The 16,256-nt window shown below is 43.0% G+C and overlaps 1 protein-coding gene across 1 annotated transcript in view; it reads left to right on the top strand.

The window, feature by feature from the left end:
* The window catches only part of ntng1a (netrin g1a), an 82,959-nt gene that overhangs the window by 47,527 nt on the left and 19,176 nt on the right, over window positions 1–16,256 (top strand). Inside the window, exon 3 of the mRNA XM_034560386.1 lies at window positions 7,631–7,803. Coding sequence (XP_034416277.1) covers window positions 7,631–7,803 — 173 coding nt within the window. The remainder of the gene's footprint in view (window positions 1–7,630; window positions 7,804–16,256) is intronic.

Below are 16,256 nucleotides of genomic sequence, written 5' to 3'. Positions count from 1 at the left end.
TGAGTCCCTGGTGCATGCAGACGCCATTTGAAATCCAGTGTGGGAATGCAGATTCCCATGCTATTGCAGAATAAATGACATTCATAAGAAGTTTAAAAAAAAATTGGACTTGATATTAATAAGTGATACTTTGAAAATGTGTATTGTGTATAGTTGGGAGGAAACTGAGCAAACATAATGCTTCCTGCTGATACCAGTGAACAAAAAAAACATAATTTGCCATTTAAACGCAAGATGTGGAAAGGATCGACTTTTTCTTAAAGCAATTTGAGTGCCTTTTATTTTATACACATATTCAGAATGCTAAATGATCTTACTCCCCCCCCCCCCCCCCTCATTTTTGTTCTTACGGTTATCACTGCCTGGGAGGCCTAATTCTACTGTACTTATCCATTGCATTCAAGTGAGTTCTAAAAGGTCCGTAGTTAAATTGAAAAATGGAATAAAACTAATTCATACGTGAAAGATTTTTGTGATTCCTAAGTGTTTTCAGACCAGATTTTGGTGTCCTTGGTTAGACAGAAAAGCCGAACCAGACTGCTCTTAAGCTTTGCTGCTGAACAGAAAGCTCCCACAGATTCCACTACATCTTTCCATCTTTTGCTGCAATAGTCTGTTTTAGTCTCTTATATGACTTTCTTTGCAATATAGCTGGTTTATAAAACTGGTGTTGATGAAGAGCAGCACAATACTGTCTAATGTTCCTCTCTCTCTCTCTCTCTCTCTCTATCCCTCCTTCTCTGCCCAATAAAACAAACCGTATGCCAGTTTTAAACCTTCTTTTTTTCAGATTAAAAAAATACATCTGCCATGATGAATCAATTCCAATGACCATTTATATTACATTTTTCATTCATACTTAAAACCGCCCTCCAGTATTGGACATTAATGCAAACATGCAGTTTTTAGCCCTGCTGCTTCGCTGGGATTTTGCCAGCTAAAAGGGTTTGCTGTGACTGCACACTAAATATTATATAAACTCATTTCAGCTTTGTCTGAGGACCCCCTTAAAAAAACGAGATGGTGCATCTCAAGGGGTTTATCCTTGAATAAAACTAATTTGAAGAAAATAAAGCATTTTTTTTAACGTTCTTACCATGACGCATTGTTGGTCTGTCGGCTTGTGGTGCTGAACGGACAGCTCCCGTGAAGTGCACTTAGCCTTTTACTTTGCTACAGTATTCTGTCACTTAGTTTGCAATCTAATCTAGCTGCTGGCTGACATGTTGAACGTACAGTTTCTCCATTCTTTCTCTTTGTGTTCCTCTTCCTCTCTCTCTCTTGTGAGATGTTGAATCAAAAGCATTTTCCTTGCTGCAACCGTCAATCTGCAGCAGTAAATCAGTTTCAGTGACATTTGGCTAATTTTCATTTTCCCTACCATAGTTTGCAGTCTGCACGCCTGGTACATATTACATTAACCCAAACAAGCAAATTCATGTGATGGTGTGGTCTTTCTGTTAATTTGACTGCACACAAGTTACAACTCATTAAAGCTTAAAAGCCACAATTCTTGCCCAGATATGAACACACACCAACCGAGTTCTTCTCTTTCTGAATATTCATCTCCGTTGCCGTGCTCTCTGTCACGCACACATATATGCACGCACTCCTGCAAGCAATTATTTACCTCACATGCGTTTCTTATTAATCAATATGCAGACTCTCATTTAATTTAGTGGAAGCGTTGCTCCCTCTGGTTCATGAGAGGCTGAACACCCACGCTACTATAACCCTGGCCCAGGGTTTTACAGGGAAAAGTGAACTTCTCTGCTATCTGGGAAGCTGCCAACATGTTGTGTAATTACACCTGCTCTTTGGGTCCGTCCCTGGTTTCAGATTCCGGCCCCTGGTGGTCACAGCCATGGGAGATGTCTGCTCCAGACATTGGGATTATGTAACGAGGAATAAGGTTGCCAAAGTTTAATGGCTGGTGACATTAGCCGGCAGCAGCAAGATGACGGAAGGCAATTATAACTAGAGGTGGTCAACTCAGAACTTCAGAAATCATTTTGTTTCATTTCTTGAAATTCTCAGAACATCTTGGCGACCTTTTCGCTAGATTTAGTAACTTTCTTGGGAAAATAACTGGCATTACTGGGCTAATAATGAGACATTTCAAAATGTCTTATATTGAGTAAATCAGTCAGATAGTGGCACCAGTCATATACTTTTTGTATCTTTTTGTTTTATTCCATACAATTTAGTACACAACATGAAACACACAAACATTTCTTTTTTTAAATAAATTGTTGATGCCAGCATCACAAAATGTAAACTTTTTTGTACAAACATTTTAGATTAATGAGAAAAGGTGTACGGCTGTGGCAAATCATTATGCTGCTACACTCTCTCTCTCACACACACACACACACACACACACACACACACAGAGGTCAAATGCAGTCTAACCTCTCGCAGTCTGTCGACTAGCTGCCGACCCAAGCAGATCAATGCTGCAGGATCTTTGGGGAGTTACTTATTTTGAGGGCTCCAGTCAGCGGTGTCGCTTATGAAATGACAAGATCGCTTAATATCTCTTCTCCACCTGGCCTCGCTTTGAATCTGTATTCTCTCTCTCTCTCTCTCTCTCTCTCTCTCTCTCTCTCTCCCTCTCCTCGGTGCATTTTCTGTGGCCGGGTCCAATAGTCTTTAGCTGAGAGCAGTATCAGTGAGGCCCAGCATGTCGATTCTATTGAACAGGCGTTGCATGTCACAGGCAGTAAAGACCTCCTGAGTGACTCCTGCTTGGATAGCATGTCCAACTGCATACATAAGTAATGCCGAACATTCGATAGACGGATTGATGCAGGCAGATGGCACATTTAGCTCAACGCGGGGAACAGGAGATGGACTGAACTCATGGTGCAAGGATCACTAAATGTGTTGCTCTGTTATCTCGGCCGCTTTCGACTGGTTTATATTTTCATCCCATTTTAATTTTGCAAGATGATTTCTTTAGATTTATAATGAAATATTTTGAGGAACACATCAGCTCGCCAAAACAATCATTAACATATTTTAAAGTGCTACAATTTGATCTTAAAAAATCTTTTCTGGCTTTAAAAATGTTTCATTCTGCCATCATTTCCAGCTGTTACCATAGCCATAGCAGACCAAAATGTGAAAGTTACAAATGATTGAGATGTTCCTGTATGATTGCTTAATCTTCAAGAGGGTTTGGCCGCCAGCGTTTTCAGAGCTGTAAAAGTTGTGTATTCGGTACTGAGGACCTTAATGTGAACTGTAACTGTGTTCAGATAGATCAATTTTATGCCTCACAATATTCAGCCAAAACCGCCAATGTACAAACTGTTCATAGTGCAAAGCTATAGATACACTGAGCTGTTTACTGAGCAGCTCAGCCTCTGAACTACTTATACGTGTAAATTATTCAGCAATATCTGCAATCGTGCATAAGTTGAACTGCATATGTGTCCACTGAATAAGATGTCTCTTCATGCAGTAGCTCTGTGAATGTTTTTCTCAAACCTATGAGTTGAAGAAAACATTTACAGAGAGCACCGTGATATTCTCACAGCCTCCGCTTTTCTCTAACTGCCCACTTTCTAGTGAGAGGAGAAGGAGGGCTGGCAAAAGAAGGACATAATTAGAGGGAGGTTGGGGTCTTAGATCCATCCCGGGAGAGCTGGTGCTGATATCTCCCTCCTTCCACTTCCCACAATGCACTGCAGGCCGGGGGGGAGAGAGAGGTAGAGGAGGCAATTAGCAGGTAACACGTTAACAGACAGGCTGATCTGTTTTAAGCCAATACAGACGTCCGCTGCAAGCTACATATCAATGGGTAAGAGCTATATCTCTAGAGGGGTGTGTGTGTGTGAATAAGTGAGTGAGGGGGGGGGGAGGATTTAGCCATCTTGTGGGGACACAGTCACATTGTCGAGACTCGCCTTCCTTATAAGGACAAAAGGGTGTTTGGGGAGATCAGGTGGGACAAATGTATTAGCTACATTAGATTTAATTTGGTGTATGTTGTGTAATCATCTATTCCACTGACAACAAATTGGCTGCACACACACACACACACGCACACACACACACACACGCACACACACACACACACACACGCACGCACGCTTCAAAGCCTTTTTTACAGTCACTCCTGTGTTTTCTATTTCATTTTCATCATTCAGCCAGTGTTCTCTGAACCACTCGCCCTCCGACAGCTTTTAAAAAAAAAAAAAGTGTTTATGAACAAAGTGTTTGACCCAATTGGCTGGCGTATGCAAACACCTGGGCGTTAGATTGAAATTTAATTGCTTCACTTAGTTAACCCACTTAAGGACCATGTTGAGTTTAGTCTGCTCAATTTGTTGGGATCAGCAGCTTTGTGCGTCGGGGATGTTGGAGGTTTGGATTATGGATAATTACTATCAATTAGTTGCTGATACTCTTGGCTTTGAAGCCACACACAGCGAAAATGGAGCAACGTCGGGGAATGAACTCGGCTGAATAGAATCATGCAGATAACGGCTGGAGTGATTGAGAGGAATAGGACGTTTTTTTTCTTCTGAGAAACGAGGCATTGTGTCGCTCTGTTTTGGTTGCCGGCATCATCAGAGGGAAAGCGCAATGTGTCGTCCGCACCCATGGTGTCAATCAGAATCCCATTACTGCAGAGGTCATAGACACACTGCTCCAGGTAAGCTAAAGTCTCGGCGGCCTCACATTTCCACTGGGATAAAGAACAATAATACATTTGAGCCCAACAATATCTTCTGTCTGCCCACATTTCAAGGAGAAATGTAAACTCTTGTCAGATATGAGAATGTTTGCCGCCTTCCCTCAGACAAAATGGAATCCAAACTTTTTTTTTTACAGTTTCTTTTCTTTCTTTTTTTGTTGCCAGTCTAGCAATTTGAGCTCATAGCCTCATGGGTAATTTTATGAATACATATCAGGACCTTTAGCTCCCAGGCGGTGGCGGGCTCTCTCAATAATGCCTCAAGCAATATCACTTTGAGAGCGCCACACAAAAACAAAGATGCCTTGGCCCCATGAATATTTATTAATTGGAAATGCTGGCGTTAACAGTGACAGACTACTAGGTGGATGGAGAAGAGAGTTGTGAAGAGAATGATACAAAGGCTGATGGGAAGTCGGGAGGAAAAAACCCACAGAGCTTTCAAAGTGAAGCGGGCCCAACAGGAAATGAAGACACAACACTGCGCACAGGGAACCCCGGAGGAAATTTGCTATTAAAATGCTGTTAAATACACGTTTACTTGGCTCCTTCTCTAAAGCCGTAGTTGCTGGTGCAGCAGTAAGAGAGCCTCCCCCGGTGTCCACATTCAAGAGCCACTGCTGATTGGCAGCAAAACAACACTGGTGGATATGAGGCCCTCAGGGCCTCACTGGCGGTCTCCATCATTATGCCGGCGGCGCTATCATTTCTGGATGCTGATTAAAATGTTGGCGATGTTAAAAGAAGCTGAAGGTTAAACCACAAAGGGCTCCGTGTGAAGTCGTTTCCCACCACATCATCGTCTGCCCACTACTCTCTCTCTCTCTCTTAGACACACACACACACACACACTAAAAATGAAGACTTTTTATAACAGAGAAAGAAAGAAAGCTCTTTGAATATGGATTTGTGGCCGCTAATGGACACTGACTCAAGTCCAGCCACTTGTTCTCAATCCATTCCCCTACACTACGTCTCAGTGTCGACTGGATATTACTATGATAGCTGCGGAAGATGTAGTCGTGTGTTACAAAAAGATGTCACAGTGGAGCTCCTCAAAGTGGGTTCCTTGAGAGACTCCAATGAAAAAAAGCCTTTCCGCTCCTATTTCTTTGAAAATACTAGTATATACTAGTGCCTGTATGTTTTGTGTCTGATGTCGTGTTTGGTACGTCGGTCTTTTGGATGTTTTTTTCTCCCCGTTTGTACTCGTACTCGCGTATTTAAAAGAACTTTGACCTGCTGAACCATCTTGACCAGGACTTGATCAGCAGAAGACACATGGCATCTCAAAGGGACTTCTCCGGTTACATTTAATAATTGAAAAAGATAGTTGAAATACAAAGGGCTGCCTGCATTGCATTATGTTCGGCAGAAACACTACGGTTGTCAGTGTGCGCCGTATGACTGTAGCTACAACCTGGAAAAGACATGAGCGGCATGAGCTATGAAAATGATGATTACAAATGTATCTGGCATGAGGAAATAGCAGGTGTTGCCTACTTACTTTTGCATGCCTTGTTCTATAAGCTACTTACTCCAAAAATGTCATACCCCAAATCAGAGCTAATGTGCTGATTAGCGTGAAAAAACCCCAATATGATGTTCCCGAAGAAGCACACGCACACACACACACACACACACACACACACACACACGGTGCACTCATGATCATCGAGTGATTTCAAAGAGCGGTGTCTCTTTTACATTTTGTCAACCTGGACCCAAAACGCAACCAGATATCAGACCCCAACCCGAGTCAGCACACAGAATAGCAGATACGTAAAAGGGTAAAGGTTAAGGAGTGGTGAGGGGTTTAAGCACGCTGCTTTTCCTCCAAGTAATTATGTTTCCGCTACGATGAAGCTAACGACGCTGTGGGTGTATCTGTGTCATCTCCTCAAGACAACAAGACAATCATCTGAACTACTATAATTGTATTGTTATAGTAAGTTACCATATTTATAACTACAGCTGCCCTTTTTGTTACCGTCAAAACTTTTTTTTAAATTTCCAAATAACCGAAGCTACATCTCCAAAATTTGAGGACGACTCGTCAGAAGTCCAATTTCCAGTTTTTCTTGTACGGCGTCAGTATTTGATGAGTTGGTGCTGAGAATGTGTTGATTGCAATGTTATACAAAAAGAGGTCTTGCAATTCCCCGTATTCCTCTGTGTACTTTATGCTGCATGAGGATCATAAATTAATTGAGCAGATAGATTACCCCTCAATGCACATCTAGCCACAGCAGAAACAAGAATTTGCTGAGTTTATTGTTGAATTAATGTTCTGGTGAGCAGGATGCGAGGGAGGATTTAGTGCACCTTGAGGGAGTCCCTCTCTCCATACTGAAATAACGCTGCTGAGATCTCATCTCATATTAATTTGTCACAGCAAACGTAGCCGTGCTGTTGCTCCATGCCGCCCTCTGGCTAGCTCTGAGCTATTCATCGCCACGCAGGGCTAAAAGCCTGGGTGCCTCCATCCTCCCAGCGCTGGTTCCACAATTTAACTTGGCTTGTTTTCCTCAGCCTCCGCTCGCACCTCTGTGTCCCTCTCTCTCTCCTGATATTCCCTCGCCCATCGACTGTGACCTTATTGCAATTAAGCATCCTCCAGTGGGACAATTAAAACTGAACTACCTTCCCCGAGTGGAGGGGGAGGGGGGAGCAAGTGAGGAAATAATGATGCCAGATTTTGTTCGCGCAACCGCCTGCCTCCCTTGAACTAGCTCCTCCTTGAAGTTGAAGAAGCAACTGTTTGTTGCCACTCCGACTGTTCTGATGCCACCGCCAGTCAAGGACACGCTGCCCTTCAGCCGCATTGTCCAACTAAATAAAAGCTGTCGGTTGTTCATTCGGAGCCAGAAAAATTCACTCATGTTGACGCGGTTGTCCTCTTTCCCCATTCTCCCTGTTTGACAGGTGCAAGTGCAACCTTCACGCCAACAGCTGTGTATATGACAAAGAGAAGTTGAGCTGCGAGTGTGAACACAACACCACTGGGCCTGACTGTGGCCGCTGTAAGAAGAATTACCAGGGGCGAGCATGGAGCGCTGGCTCCTACCTGCCCATTCCCAAGGGCACAGCTAATATCTGTGAGTACACACACACACAATATACAAGTGGAGTAATTAAAATGATGGGTCACAGTAGGTGTTGGTGTAGTTTTTACGAGCGCAAACCTGTAAAGAATGAAGATTTCCCATGACAATTTGAAATAGAAAATAGCAAAGGCGAAGTGATAATAGTTAAAATCCCAATTTCCAGGATCCTGTATGTCATATACGAGTTTTCTGGCAATCACCACGTTAACAGTGACATATCGAGTTGTGAGGTTTCAATAGCAATATGAAGCAATTAACAATGTTTTAATGAGAAGCAAGGACAGTGGGGAGACTTCGTCAAGTCCTGTGGAAACAAATGTGTCTAAACTGTAAAAAATGCACTTTAGTCAAAGAGTTGGTGCTCTTCTCTCTGTTCTGTAGGCCTATGTAGTGACATAGCCTTATTAAACAAGGATGTTTAAGGATGTTATCAAAGAGAGCCGGGTTGGTACGTCATACTGTACAGTAACAGCACAGTCGCTAAATATATCAAAACAATACACTTAATTACAGTGTCTAAACCTCGTGCAGATACAAGGGAAAGCCCTGCCCCATATTGGCAACTAAATATGCACAGAAACTGCAAAATATGTTACTAATGCATGTTCGCAGTGTACAGTAGGTGCGGTAGGTTTCTAGCATCGTGGAGACACTGAGTCCTCCGACCTGACCTGCACACCAAAACCAGTGTAAGAAACGGCTGCCCAGAGGCGGCAGCAGCAGATAACCTGAGTCTGACTTCACTCGTTGTTAGCGTCTGCCGATGCTTTACAAAACACCCACGACACGGAGTCAGGAGACACGGAGTCAGTGCTCTGAATGGAAGGACGTACAAAACAGAGTGTGCAGGGTCGTGGTTTCAGTTCACTTTAGGCTTTCAATTACCAGCTTGTTTTATCTGTATTTAAGAGGAGGTAACTTACTGACACAAAGAAATAAGCATTGCATATGCTGTAACAAAAGCGGGAGGTATTATGACATTACAAAGAACAAAGCAATTAATATATATATATATATATATATATATATATATATATATATATATATATATATATATATATATATACACTACCGTTCAGAAGTTTGGGGTCACCCAGACAATTTCGTGTTTTCCATGAAAACTCAGACTTTTATTCATCAAATGAGTTGCAAAATGAATAGAAAATATAGTCAAGACATTAACAAGGTTAGCAATAATGATTTATATTTGAAATATTAATTTTGTTCTTCAAACTTTGCTTTCATCAAAGAATGCTCCATTTGCAGCAGTTTTATAGCTTCTCTCACATAACTGTTTTCAACTGTGCTAACATAATTGCACAAGGGTTTTCTAATAATCCATTAGTCTTCTAAGAACACAATGTACCATTAGAACACTGGAGTGATAGTTGCTGGAAATGGGCCTCTAGATATTTCATTAAAAAACAGACGTTTCCACCTAGAATAGTTTACCACATTAACAATGTATAGAGTGTATTTCTGATTAATTTAATGTTATCTTCATTGAAGAAAACAGTGCTTTTCTTTGAAAAATAAGGACATTTCTAAGTGACCCCAAACTTGTGAATAGTATATATATGATTATATATAATTTGTAGTGTTAGAATTGTCTTATTCTCCTGACTCAATTGGTTGGACAAACTGTGATATTACAGACCTGCCTCAGCATGTAAACTGTGATGGACATTGTCACACTTTATTACACTTTGGACACAATTTCCTTTTTCTTATTCCCTTGCTTTTTATTGCCTCCACGTCCCGAGGTCATTATGTTTGTCGTCCGTACGTCCTGGATTCAAATGATCTCGGTCAAAGGTCAAGGCACAAGGTCACTGTGACCTCAGGTCTTGCCCTTGCCTTGAACGCTCTGAGAGAATTTCTTAAAATGTGGCCCAAATGTCCACACAGGTCACTGTGATCTCACTAAACAGTATGCTGATTATTACAATTTCACACAAATGTCTAATTGGAAGTGACAAAAGCCAACGAGACAGCGGGCTACACGCTCTTATGGACAGATTTGTTCTTAAATGGTACATGCAAATGATAAATCTGTCTTCTCCCGTATGTGGCAATAAAGGAGCGTTGATGCCGTGTGTTTGCACTCTCTCACCAACAGTTTGTCTTGTATCAAGTTAAAACAAGCAACTTATGGCAACTTTGTGCAGAGTATGAGCAAACTTCATGGAAAGGTATATTTAATAACATAAGACTTGCATGAGGCCCTTCCTTCTTAATTTCGAGCTTTACAGGTAAACTTGCTTTGACTAGAGAAAGAAATGAAACTCTTTTTACGAGCCATGTAACATTTGGCATATACAGGATTACAATCTCCACTTCCTCTATTTGTTCACAAGCTTCTCTCTCCAACACATATCCAAACTCTTGCTGTTCATTTTTTATTTGGATCCCTAGTAGAAAGAAAACCAGCAGCTGCTCCTCCTGGGGTATGAACCAAACAAGGACCCCGTGTCACACTCTACTCCCTACACACGGTAGTTTAGTGGCACTGAAGTGAGCCCACAATGATGTCGCTCTCCTTCTCTGTGTGTGTCTTTATAATCGGAGCTTCTCCCTGCGTTGTTCACATTGCCGTGCTCGTGGTGCACGTTAGTGCATGTGAGCAGATGCACACGTGCACTGCCCTCATACGGACGGTTACAGCTGATGACGCCGTCCCGACTGGCGGCATCGTGGTTGAAGCGTAGCTCCCACCTTCGGTTTCCCCCTCAGGTAGACACCGTTACTGTTAGCGCCGTTAGCGTCATTAGCTGCATGTTGAGTCGTGGGGGAGAAAATAGATATTTGAATGTATCAAGCTTTAAGCTACGTAACAAACGTACTCAATTGGACTGACAAGTAGTTGTGTTACCTAAACCTTTGGGACGCCAAACGTGTACCCAGTGACACCGCGGGGTCCTGACCAAGCAACGTGTGTCGAGTTGGGTATGAGGAGAAGTTGCAGTAGCAGTAGAGAGAAGAGTAGCACTGCGATAAGTTCAAGTGTTTTATCCTGCCCAGTCCCTTTATTGCATCCGCTGTGATTTCTGCCTTTCTCTGCGGCGCTCGAGGACTCTTGGCCACCGGCTGATGACTTATTCTGCCTCCCGCAGGATCCGCGTTATGAGACTTAGGGAGGGTTAGTGAAATGGCCATTCCCAGAGCCCAGATTGACAGGACATTATTAAAAAAAAGGCGGCACACACACACGCACACACACACACACACACACACACACACACACACACACGCACACACACACAGGTGTTCATCCAGACCTCCCCTCCTCAAAGCATTCACACACACATTCATAACTACTACACAAGGACACACACACACTCTCACACACACACAGACTCCCTTTGCCCTGCAAGTGATGAAAAACAGTCTTAGTATAAAGTGCATTATTATACTTTGTCTTGGAGGGGAACAAATCCATAATGTAATAACGCAGTGAAAAATCTATAAGAATGCAATGCGATCCCTCCTGAATAGAAAAGAGTGTCTGACAGAAAAATGCACCTTGTGCTGTTTTGAAATGTTCGTGTCCATTCAACTCCAATAGTGTCCTTCCCTCTCAATGTTTCCCCCCAAACCCAGTGAGCATATGGCAGCTCTTCGGAGACAAATTTGTCAAAGATGAAAATGTAATTAAGATTTAATTTATTTTTACTATGCCCATCAAGACGTCTGATGCGATAAGGAGATCGATGAATCATCATCCGGAGTGGGTGTGCTGTTAGTGAGAAGGGGGGGGGGGATTTGGTCTGACAATGGCACGAGGAAGAAGAAGAGCAGGGTTTAAAAAGTGATGAAGAGAGAAAAGGATGGTGGAGATAGAAGGAGGGGAAGTGGGCATCACTCTCTGTCACAGCTAACTCAGCCTTCTGGGGTGTCTCCGTCTCTCTCGTTTTCCCTCTCTCTATCTATGTTCCTCGCCCCCCCCCCCCCCCCCCCCCCCCTCGTCTCTCACTTCTCTCTTTCTCCCTCTGTGGAGACAGAAGGAGAGGGATCAGTTTGAGAATTAACCATGGCAGTTCATTTCACTGTAGGGCTGAGGACACGAGGAAGATGGGAGCCGGCGGTGGAGGAGAGGTGTGGGGGGGGGGGGGGGGGGGGGGGGGGGGGGGGGGGGGGGGGGGGGGGGGGGGGGGGGGGGGCGGAAGAGCGACGGGTGGCCTTTGAAAAAAGTTGATTTTCAAATAGTAAAAAATGTATCCTGAATGTCATATTGAAGGGAAGAATCCTTAAATGCACTTTAAATTGCATTTGAATTGTACTTTGCAACCCGTATGTGTGTGTGTGTGTAGTATGTTGGAAGAGATTAGTTTAGCTTAAGCGCGGCATGTCGATGGGATCAGTAGCAAGTCTGCTTTAAATGAAGGTTTCAAGTAGCTTCAACTCAAACAAGTACAGACATGGTGCACGCAGACACGCACACACACACGCGCACACACACACACACACACACAGACTCACATACAGAATGTATCCACTAATGGCCACTGAACAGAACAGATACTGGAAAGCAATGACGGTGCGTCCATGTTCCTAGACTGCAGCATCATTACAGGATCACATGACATGTGTGGGCGGAGAGGGTTGCTCGAGGTTGGGCATCGAGTGATTAGAGTCATGATCCCTCAGCAGTCTCCTCTGTGGCCACACCACCACACTCAGGACAGGTTGTGTTATCTAAAGGAAGGTGTCTTTACCAAGGTGGTAGCAAGTCACTGCTGCAGTCTCTATGCTAAACTTAGATGATGCTGGCTGTTGCTTAATATTGATACTCTTCTCATCTCAACACTTGGCAACAAAGCGAATAAATGTATTTTCCAAAATGCAAAATATTCCGTCAAAAGGAAAAATGTTTGGTCACATCTGAACTCATCAGCAGGTTAATCCATAACATAAGTGTGGGGGGGAGGGGAGGGGCTCCATAATCCAAAACTGCTCGACCAGTTTTAGGTGATGAGAACGTTAATTTCCCCCCGAATGCACAGAAAAGTATACATTATTTATCAAGAATTTTCAAATGCCTCTACAGATTGCCAATTTAACAATTCATCCAATTAAAAGGTGCATTCCGTTTTTTTTTTTCTCTATTCATTTGCAAATGGGGAAAAACCAAAGAAGCTGTTGAAGGTTGTGACTCGTCTGCGCACTGTGACATCAGCGCTTCTATAAGAGGACCTTGCTGCACGGGGATAGCCTTGTAGATGTTGACTTGGATGGTGGCGTAACATATTATATGCAGTCATTTCCATCTTCTGTTGTTGGTGACACTTGAAATGGTCATTTAAATCAAACGTATGTCCATCTATTTGAACAAACAAGAAGCTTATTTTAATATATTTGTTCATCATTTTTTGCAAATCGGCGTATTCAGTGAAATAAAAAATCAACAGCGAATTAGTTCGGAGACCTTTTTCATTCGTTACGCCTGCAGCTTGAGGAAATGAGTAGATTCCCTTGTCAGGACATGGATTAGGAGACACGTGTTCAGATTTAGCCGAAGCCAGCCTCGGCATTTACGGATCTCCTTCGATCAAAGCAGTCAAAAGGTGGATTTTCTCTGTAATGATTCATCCCCCGCCCGGAAAGAAGATCCTCATTGGCCCGCCACCGACCGACTGACTGCAGTTCTCGATGAAAACTAAAAAGAGTCTATGTCACATCTGGAGCAGACAGTCACAATAACAGCAAATATCATTTTAAATGACATACTTTACAAATTATATATATATATATTTTTTTTTTTGCCCTTGTTCATTCATTAGTGCATTCATTTCAGAGCTACAAACTTATTATCAGTCCTCTGCTCCAACTGGAAGGCGCTGAGCATGGAAATGTGACCAAATACACACACACACACACACACACACACACACACACACACAATGCTGCACACTCATTTGCGCAGACATATACAGTATACAGTATATATGTATAGAAACCTGCTTTTATGCACAAGAGCAAATCCCACAGGAACCGATAACGCCAGTGTAGAATGAATCTCCTTCTTTAGTGAGTGAAGTACAAGCAACCGTTACTGTCCTATGGGTCTCTGAAATGTGATGTTTCACTTGCTGCACAAGCGTAGCAAATTGCGTCCAAAAAAGAGTCATTGAAATATTTATTATAGGTATTAAAATGGTTTAATGAGCAAATGTAATCACGTTACTTTACTAATGAAGCACTCATGTAATCGCGTAGGGCCCTTTTGCCAATGCACTTATTCCATTTACAATCCCAACTAAACAAATGTTTGATGTTTTTCTTTTACTTTGCCATCGCTTGATGAAAAAAATAAAGGTCTTGTTTTAAAATATGATATCATTTGAGTGCTGTTGCTCTAAATTCTAAATACAGTGAGACAGCTTGCTCTGTGTACATTCTGAGTTTTGTATTCATCCGGCTCACAGCTCTGCTGTGTATTCATTTAGTGCCATGTGTTTATGCATCTACACAAACACGTTTGCTGCACGCACATAGCCGCACTTCCATCTTCTCCCTTTCTCGCACACACAACACCCACTCATTTATGCTTTCATTCCTTTCTCCACAGCTGTTTGGAATTCCATTTTACCCCCTCTTTTTGTCCTCTGTAAACCTCATTGCCTGTTGTTTTGCAGCCCCTCGTTCTTTTGCTCTTTCTGCCCTTCTTCCCCACCACTTTCTTCTTCTTCTTCTTCTTCTTCTTCCTCCGCCTTTTTCTGCTCCATCTCTTGGTTTTGTTTCATGCTGGCGTTTTCTCTCTCTCTCTCTCTTTCTCCCCCACAACACCCCCAACCACCCCAGAGACCGAGCTTGTTTACTCTGTCTTTTCCACATCTCGGCTCTGTGCAGCTGTGACGGTAATCTTTCTTTCAAATATTTGTTTCTTCCATCTGCAGATTCTTTTAGTTTTTTTTCTTTCATTCCTACCCCCATAGCTACCTCCACCGACATACACCTCATTCCTTCCCTTAAATCTTAAACTGTTCTTCTTCCAACGTGGCTCCTGGGCACTTTAAGAGTTGCCACCTTCGATTCAGATCTACACATTGAGAGGGAGCGAGCGAAGCCGGCCACTCCGGCGAGGCAAGCCGTAATTTTGCTCCTGAGGAATTCAATCAAGTTGCATGCCGACTGCTTGTGTTTTTGGCAGCCTTTCCGCTGCTAACCAGTTAGCAATGCCTGTCACCATCCCTGGGCTCTATATAGCCAAAGAGCTCCAGATGATGATGGATTGCTTTAAAATGATAGCAGCCAAGGAAAGTAATTACCAACTTTGCCTGCGGTGGAAATTCAGCAGATAAGCAGAGCAGACCAGGTAGCGCCAAGGCAAACAGGTGAGACACATTGAAGGTCAAAGCAGAATGGACACTGACAGAAACAATGTAATGACGCCCCCCCCCCCCCCCACACACACACACACACACACACAGTATTACGACTGAATGTGCTCTCGACAGTAAATGGCAAATTTGTATTGCAAAAGTATATGGCAAATTTGACTAGGGTGAATGAAATGACATATTAGCTTGCTCAGTTAGGAAATAGGATGTATGCCAAAGATTTAGAGCCCACGGGCCCACGGGGAGAACATTTCATCATTGGTTTCTGATAATCCATTTGCAAGGTTACAGTGATGGTCTTGGATGGATGACAACATAACTGGAGCTGAACCAGTGAAAGATGAACATCGTGCACTGGGACATCAAGCTCTGTGATGTGAGACTTATTGTACATCAGTTGATGCTCCACATGATTCCGTCCCTCTACTGTACTTTAATGCCCATATTTGTGTGCGTGCGTGTGTGAACCCAAATGCGCACGGATCATGTTCAGTGAATCGCACACCCCTCAGAGATCATGTTCACCACACAGTGGCTCGCAACCATGATCTCTGCACAAGTCATAAAAATCAATGGAGCACATCGTCAACATAAGCAGCTCCTAATGCTCTTCCTGTGCGATAGGACACAATTAGATTTCAGCCGTGCCCCGTAATGCTGGGGCCAGGCATGTGAAGGGGATTGGAAATGACCGTGATTGAAAATTAATCTAATGACCCGACATGGGATCCTGGACATCTGCTCGAACCCCACAGGTTGTTCATAAAGCGGCGAATAATTGCACTGACAGGGTACTGGTGTTCCAAATCCTGACCTAGAAGAAAATAGTGTTTGACCCTGAAATAGACCAATTGACAAAGGGTCATTCGTCAAATGAGAAGTCATTTTGACTTTGTAACATCACTTTTCCTGACAGTGGTGTTTCAATACATCCAATGTCTGACATGCAGCTGAAAGCAAACATCATTTATTACAGTTGGCACTATGCACCGCAGTGTATTTTCCCTGTATAAACACCGCTATGAGGTAACTACAGTTTGGTGATGCACTCAAATAGAAGTCATCTCGCTCGCTCTCTCGCTCCGGTTTTATATTCATATCCCT

Source organism: Cyclopterus lumpus, chromosome 20 (assembly GCF_009769545.1).
Source record: "Cyclopterus lumpus isolate fCycLum1 chromosome 20, fCycLum1.pri, whole genome shotgun sequence".
NCBI lineage: Eukaryota > Metazoa > Chordata > Actinopteri > Perciformes > Cyclopteridae > Cyclopterus > Cyclopterus lumpus.
The sequence above is the reverse complement of the archived record's forward strand: the minus strand, read 5'-3'. Positions and strand labels throughout refer to the sequence as shown.